Consider the following 7,834-nt stretch of genomic DNA (forward strand, 5'->3'; position numbering starts at 1 on the left):
CAATGTAGATTTTTCAAAATGGAGGTTTTATATTAACAGCAAAAGATTTATAGAAACATTAAATAATCATAAGACTTGGTAAAAAAAAAAGAAATCAATGGTTAAGCAAACCTGATGTATACTGGTATGAATGTGGGAGATGTAAACATAAAGTGAGCAGGCAAATAACCATATAGTCCCTAGTTTCAATGTTTGAAATGACTGAAGGAATAAACCACATAAGGTCTAGAGTGTTCATAGTTCCTGGGATTTTAATTCTGTATGACACAAAATATACAAGTATTGTGCTGGGTATTTTGGCACCTAACCTTTCTAAATTTCGTATGTATTGATAAGATTCTGGCATGGGAATAGATTTAAGATACAACTCAATATTGCATGATTTCAGGAAAAGTCAATTGGTACAAATGATAAGCACATTTTAAATACTAAACAGCAACAATCTTTTGCTAAATGTCCAAATAAGTTGGTTATAACCCAAAGATAGAGGTTGCAATTCTGTCAAACTCGTGGCCTGGTAAAACTAATTTTCAATACCCTTTGGCTAATATGTATGACAAATTAGATCCTGTCTCAAGTTCTTCTTCCAAGGCAATAGCATTAGGCACCACAGTTTTATTGAATGCAACAGTTCTTTCTATGACCATTGGAGTCTTTGAAGCGCAGCCGCATCTTAGGACGATATTTTTCCAAATACAAAAGTTGTTTGCTGTTAAAAGCTCCACACCACTTTTGTCTTATGAACTGCACTGCATCTTCATATTTCATTCCACCTTCAATTAATGCTAGGGCGACAAGCACTGGAGCTCTCCCAAGGCCTGCAACACAGTGAACAGCAATACAACAACCAGGTTCTTCACGAAACTTAATTTTTACAAGACTTAACCAGTCGTCAACAATCTGGTTGGACGGTGGTGCACCATCATCAAAAGGCCAATCAAGAACATGGATGCCTTCTTTCTCCACAAGAGTAGTGTCATAAGTTGCTTCATATACTCTTACTATCGTGGTAACTCCATATTTCTTAAGTTCCTCAATAAATTTGTTTAATGTTGCATTGGTTGGATTATGTGTAATAAGAAATCTCATGTTCTTGTACGTGACTTCCACAGGAGCTGGGCGGTTCATTTGGGCCATGTTAATTTACTTAAAAAACACTTAATAGGATTATGAAAGAATTTAAAAAAAACTGAATACAGAAATTACACAAAGAAACTGAAGTCTACTTCACTATCTTCCACTTGTGATTCTCAGTGCTTTAAGTATGAAGTTGGGAGTAATGGGAAATGAAATGAACCTCCTAACAAGAAGCAGCAATTCTTCAATCCAGTAATACTGAGGCAATAGAAAGGAAGTGCACTGAGGTTTACCCCATCCAGGTCAGAACTCTTGTAAAATGCTCTGTGGATTTCAATCCAACACTTCTGTGTCCAGGTTAACCACTTTTATGGGGGCTTCTTGGTGGAGAAGTAACGAATCTCTACAGTTCACTTGTCTGCATAGAGGTCGTGCTGTGCCTGGCAATAGTCTCCACTGCCCTTCAGAAACTCCATAAATGTGTGACCAAGAACACCACAGAACTGAGGAATATGTTTACTCATTGAAGATTGTGGCCTAATCATACAGCCGGTCCCGAGGCGGCGGCGACACAGGCGGCAGCTGCGGATGCAGGGCAGGGGGCGGAGGTTGTCGTCGTGGGGCGGCGGCAGCGATGCAGGCAGCGGCGGGGGCACCACACTCTACCATGCAGTGAGCGGCTAGGAGGAGAGCTCGTCGCCGAGCCGGCCCGCAGCCGAAGGAGCCAATACGCGCGCCGAGGCCAACCATTAGTTCTTTATCATCTATATGAAAGACATTGGGACAATGATAGAGAGAGAAGGGGTGAGAGATACAGAAATGTAGAGATGGACAGAAAAGGTGACAATGGGAGATTTCTGCCTTTGGGTTGACAGCCCCAGACATCCCAAATGCCTATGACCCCTAGGAGTTAGTCTTTCTGAACCCTGGAGCAAGAAACTGTGTCTGTAATTCCAACGTCAGTGGTAGGTGCTCATTTGCTTGTAGCGTCATCTATAGTTTCCCATGATGCATTATGAGGAAAAAGTGTGGGAAGCCGTGAGGCTGGGCTCACTCAGTTCTCTGACGGGAACTCGGGTGTCCCTAGTGGGGACTTAGCCAATTTTCTCCTAATGCCTGTCACCCACTTTTAAACAGATGAAGGACTGCAAGTGTATTTTTTAAGGTTAACTATGTTTTGTTTCCTTATTCATCCATTGCCTTAAAGTTTAAAAACTATTTAAACTGTTTAAAACTGTTCCTGAACACAGAACACTGTACATGGTAGTGGGGTGTAGTGTGCTACTGGAATGTGCATGGTAGAAATGGGCACAGATCAACTCCCTGTCATGTACATTTCCACCTCCTTTCCATCACTATGTTGGGAGGCCTGGAGACCTCAGTTCTAGTTATTTGTGGAACCTGTCATGGGTTGTGGTGAACTGAGTCAGCCCACTGTGGTGTGGGCAGATTTATTCCTGCCTTTGGTGGTGCTTTGTGTCCTGGTATCAGCCGTCCCCTGTTTCCCCCTCTTCCCTGTGTCTAGTAACCATGACTCTGAGTTGAGGTCAAGCACTGGGTAGAAGTCACTGTGTCACAATTCATCCCCAGTCCTGTGTTCAGGTTGTAGCTTTGCTCACAATAGTTCAGTCAAAAAAGATCAAGTGTACATAAAACAGTGAATGGATTCTTTCCCATTTGGACATGGAATATTATTCAGTATTAAGAAGGAGGTTGTTCTGTCATTAGGAAATGTGGGTCAACCTGGAGCGTACATACTAACAGAAATGATCCAGGTACATGTGGACACACAGTATGTGACATTAGTTATATATGCAGTCCACACGCTTGAACTCACAGAGGTAGGAAGTGCAATGGTGATCACTATCTACCATGACCCAAGGGTTTGCCACCTTCCAGACTTGTGGGAATCTGGAGGAAGTTCCAGGCTCCTGACTTTAGGCTGAGCCATCTCCAGTCTTAGAGACATTCATGAAGGAAACCTGTGGAAGGAAGATTCTCCCTCCATCTGTTTGTCTCTTCCTCTGTTGCTATAACACTGTCTTTAAAATAAAATAAATAGATACTTAAAATAATTGAAGATTAATTATACATATGATTAGGGGCCTGTTTCCTAATGTTCAAAGATCTCAAGCAACTGAATCCCAAGGGAAGAAATCAATTGTGGTGACAGGAGCAGCACTGGAGTTAGCCTGTGGGATTGTTGCCTCCTGTGTCAGGATGCTTAGTGCTGCGTCATACTTTGGTTCCAGTTTCAGATTCCTGCCTAAGCACACCCTGGGAGGCTGTAGGTGAGGTTCCAAGTAGTCCCACGTGGGAGACCTGGACAGAATTCCAAGCACCTGGCTGTCACCTGACCCAGCTGAATCTTTTGTAGCCATCTGGGAAGTGATGCAGGAATTAGAAAATCACTGTCAGTCTCAGTCTCTCTGTGGTTTTGGACAAATACATAAAGACAAGGTCTCAAATAAAATGATAAATTTAAAATTTATATCATTTCTATACATTATTAAAAGAAGATATATAGACAGACATATAAAATGCTATCAATTTGGGACCATCATGTATGTCCATGTTAGAAGCACATTGAGATATCACATCGCTCCTGTTAGAATGGCTATTACCAGACATACCAGAGCTGACATGTTTTATGGAGGTAGAGAGAGATGATAACCCTGGTACAAGTCTGTGTCAGGTTAATTAGTAAAACCATATGGAAAAGCATCAAAAACGAGAAACAATTATTACATGATGTTCAAGCACCATTGGATGGTACAATGAATATGAAATCCCAGGGAGGTGTCCACGGAATCTGCAATCAGTCGGAAACAAAAAAAGTAGAATTATTCCCTGAAAAGTGTTAAAGGAGAGGAAACCTCAATTCCCTGACCTGAAACCAGGGCTTCATCTCCCTCTGCACCTGTGCAGGACCAGAATCTTGGTTCGGTGCATCTTGTGCGCCCCCTGGTGGAGCCTCACGTCCCTGCAGGGAGGTTTGTGTCTGGGCTCAGCCTGAGGACCCTCACTGTGTCCCTTTCACAGAAATAGATGGCCGTGTCCGCGGCTGTCGGACTGTTCATTTGCAGAGAAACCGTGTTCTGGGCGTGTTGCTGGAAATGGTGGATCGGCTTCTCGCCCAGCTCGCGTAGTATGTGTTACCACCACTACTAATGATTCTGATATATTCCAGCTCCTTCCCTGGAGCCTGGCAGACCCAGCCCATGCTGCAGCTACTGAGGGAGAATCCACAGGCTGTGCAGGTGAGTGTCAGGGATCCTCCAGGAGTGACCAGGCCTCCTCCGGAGTCCTCTAGCTGCTCCTGACACTGGACACCTGCAAACACAGATGACATGGTCAGGAAGCTGTCACTTACACTCTCCATGTCTCTCACTCACATCCTCTCCCAGACTCAGTGCCCCGCGTTCCCCATCATTACCTTTGAGCACAGCGACCAGGAGAAGCCAGCGCAGCCCAGTCCCCATGGTGAGCGTCTGTGTTGAGTGTGATCACTGAGTAGACACCTGGGAGTCCTGGGGCTGGAGCTCCTGTGCCAGAGCTGCAGGGTGAGGGCTGGGCTGGTTTTCATGGGCAGAGGGAGCCCTATTTGCATGTGCTTCCCCTATATAGCAGGTATGGGGTCAGACGCCTCAGACAGGACAGGGCCCAGGGCAGACGAGGGTGTCTGGCGTCTTAAGTAGTCGATTAATGCCATGAGACCTGGAAATTGTTGTGAGATAATGGACATAAAAGCATTTCATTCATCTTTTTAAAATTTATATAAATATATATTTATTTATTGGGAGGTAGAGTTATAGACAGTGAGAGAGAGACACAGAGCGAAAGGTCTTCTTCTGTTTATTCCCTCCCCAAATGGCAGCTACAGCCAGCGCTGTTCCAATCCAAAGAGATGAGCCAGGTGCTTCTTCCTGGTCTCCCATGTGGGTGCAGGGGCATAAGCACCTGGGCCATCCTCCACTGCCCTCCTGGGCCACAGCTCAGAGCTGGACTGGAAGAGGAGCAACTGGGACTAGAACCTGGCACCTGTATGGGATGCCGGCACTGCAGAGAGAGGATTAGCCAAGTGAGCCCTGGCTCGGGCCCTTAATTTATATTTTGAACATTTATTTATTTATTTGAAAGTCAAAGTTACACACAGAGAGAACTAGAGACAGAGAGAGAGAGAGAGAGAGAGAGAGAGAGAGAGAGAGAGAATGGAGAGAGACACGCAGAGAGAGAGCACAATCGTCTTTCCTCTGGTTCACTTTCCAATTAGTCACAACAGCTAGACCTTAGGGACTTGGAAGCTAGGAGCCAGGAGCTTCTTCCAGATCCCCATGCGGGTACAAGGAACCAAGGACTTGGGCTGTCTTCTACCACTTTCCCTGGCTGTAGCAGAGAGCTGGAATGGAAGTAGAGCAGCTGGGACTTGAACCGGTGCACATGTGGGATGCCAGTACTGCAGATTTGGTCTGCAACATACTATGTCCCAGCACCGGCCCCACCTTTACGTTTTTACCCTCCGGACACAGGGCCTGAGGTGGAGAGGCTGGTTCTTGAGCCATCACTCCAACACAGGGTGTGGGCTCCCAACAAGGGCTCAGCTCACTGCACAACAGTGCCTGCCCCTGTGTTGTGTCTGCACAAGCACAGAAATGTGATACTGGCATGAGGGATACCTCCCTTGAACACGTGCACAGTTACTGAAGGAATCACAGACAGGCTGTGCTGTGTCCAGGGGCTCTAGTCTGGTAGGAGGCACCTCCACACTCTACACCTCTGTTCCTCACACAGGACTTCCCACTCCACCTAACAGCTCCAGGAGCGATGTGTGCTCTGTACCGTCATTGGTTGTGGTTGTCCAGTTTACCTAATGAATTTGTTAATGTGCTGTGAAGGGTTGAAATAGTGAGTTTTTCGTGTATATGATGTTAAATTGTGACTGGGTAGGATTTATGCAAGAGCAGTCTTTGAAGATAGTGGCACATGAATGTGTTTCTTCCAAATTTGAAGTCGAATGTCATTGAAATAACTTTTTTTAAAAAAGCAATTCATGGCTTTTTAGGTTTTAGTGTGTGTGTTAAGAATTGAGTACACATCAAAACACCTGTGTGCTGGATATTAACACCAATGAAATATCAGTTATGGACCAAAAAGTGCCAGTCCGTGAACTCCCACCCCAAAAGTTCACCAATCTCATACTTTAGCTGGTGTGTGGCACATTGGGTGAAAGCCCTGGCCTGAAGCGCCGGCATCTCAAATGAGCGCCGGTCTAGTCCTAGCTGCTCCTCTTCCCATCCAGCTCTCTGCTATGACCTGGGAAGCAGTAGAAGATGGCCCAAGTCTTTGGGCCCCTGAATCTACATGGGAGACCCCAAGAAGCTCCTGGCCCTTGCCTTCAGATCAGAACAGTTTCAGCCATTGTGGCCAACTGGGGAGTGAACCAGCGGATGGAAGACCTCTCTCTGTGTATCTCTACCTCTCTCTGTAACTCTGTCATTTAAATAAATAAAGTAAATAAAATAAATTTTTTTTAACAATTGCCAAATCCTGCTGTTGCCTCCAGGGAATATGAAGTCTGAGGGATGTGTCCAAGCGATCTGAGGGCACCATGTCTAGACATTTGCAGTCCCATCTCCAACTACAGTGACCTCATTCACAAGTTAGTTCATGAATATGGAGCACTTTGGCTGGATTCTGTTTTTGACAGAGAGATGCACAGGGGACCAGGTTTCATGCAGGTGCATCTGAGTGTGGTGTTCCACGTGCTGGTGTCTGTCTGTCTGTTCTTCACAATTTCTCTGCTGGGCAATTTGCTTCCCAATGCTGTCGAGTTGTGATAGATACAGAGGCAGCCCCACATGTTGAAAGTGTGTGGTGAGTGCGACTCAGCTGTGCCTCTCTCACTCCTCAGCACAACTACGCCAAGAGCAAATATGACATCCCACAGTGCTGTCCACTGCTCCTGTGTCACCCTGATCTGGCCCACCTCCTCCAGTCACATTAAGGCCTGAGCCCCTTTGGGCTCCTTCACAACAGATTTCATCCAGTTCAGTGCTGAGCATCATGTAGGTTTCCAGGGGCAGAAGTTGAAGGCACTGAGTTTGCAGGACCTGTAGGGCACAGGTGAATGAGGGTTTATTAGTTTTTAACCAAAATATCTGAAAATCTTATAAGAGTAAAACTGAAATAAATTAGAGTAAGTATATTGTATTTTGCACAAATGTGCAGCACATTAATCTTAACTCTGTTATCAAATTTCATGGATATAAGATAAATAATAAAATGAGTTGCATTGTTTAAGATGTGCACCTCCCACAAGGGAGTAAAAGGGTCTCACATGTGACTCTGGCACCCAATACCAGATTCCTGGTTTTGCAGCCCCAGGAACCACAAATGTATGGGAGGGTCTCTCTAAGGTTCATAGTCCCTTTAATGCAGGAAGAACCTTCATGGCATTGTCCCCTCCCTAGAGCCCCTCTCAATGGGATCACTGGGTGGTGAGGTCCCCACATACATGATGGGAGGCTCCGTGCATCAAGTATGGAGGGTAAGTCCCACCTAACATGCAGCCTTCAGCTGCTCAGTTGGAGCGACCACACACACATACCAAGCAGCGCTGGCTCTGCTCACGGCTCTGCAGGAACAGCATCCTCAGCCTCAATACCCCAGACCCTGCTCCTCTGTGTCCACTGAGTAGGAAAGTGATTCACCTGCAGGAGGAAACCATCATGACCCATGTCCTGGTGGGATCCTGTAG

At 45.7% G+C, this 7,834-nt stretch overlaps 1 pseudogene and 1 gene segment (V, D, J or C); both read right to left on the bottom strand.

Annotated features, from left to right (window-relative positions):
* Positions 1 to 219: 219 nt before the first annotated feature.
* LOC100342392 (protein tyrosine phosphatase type IVA 1 pseudogene) lies at positions 220 to 1,625 on the bottom strand (annotated as a pseudogene).
* A 2,528-nt stretch (positions 1,626 to 4,153) lies between these two features.
* On the bottom strand, positions 4,154 to 4,559 carry LOC138847239 (immunoglobulin heavy variable 3-23-like). The segment is given in 2 exon segments: positions 4,154 to 4,410; positions 4,514 to 4,559. Coding segments are annotated over 2 exon segments (303 nt in total).
* Positions 4,560 to 7,834: the final 3,275 nt, after the last annotated feature.

The sequence above is a fragment of the Oryctolagus cuniculus genome, chromosome 20 (assembly GCF_964237555.1).
Source record: "Oryctolagus cuniculus chromosome 20, mOryCun1.1, whole genome shotgun sequence".
Lineage (NCBI taxonomy): Eukaryota > Metazoa > Chordata > Mammalia > Lagomorpha > Leporidae > Oryctolagus > Oryctolagus cuniculus.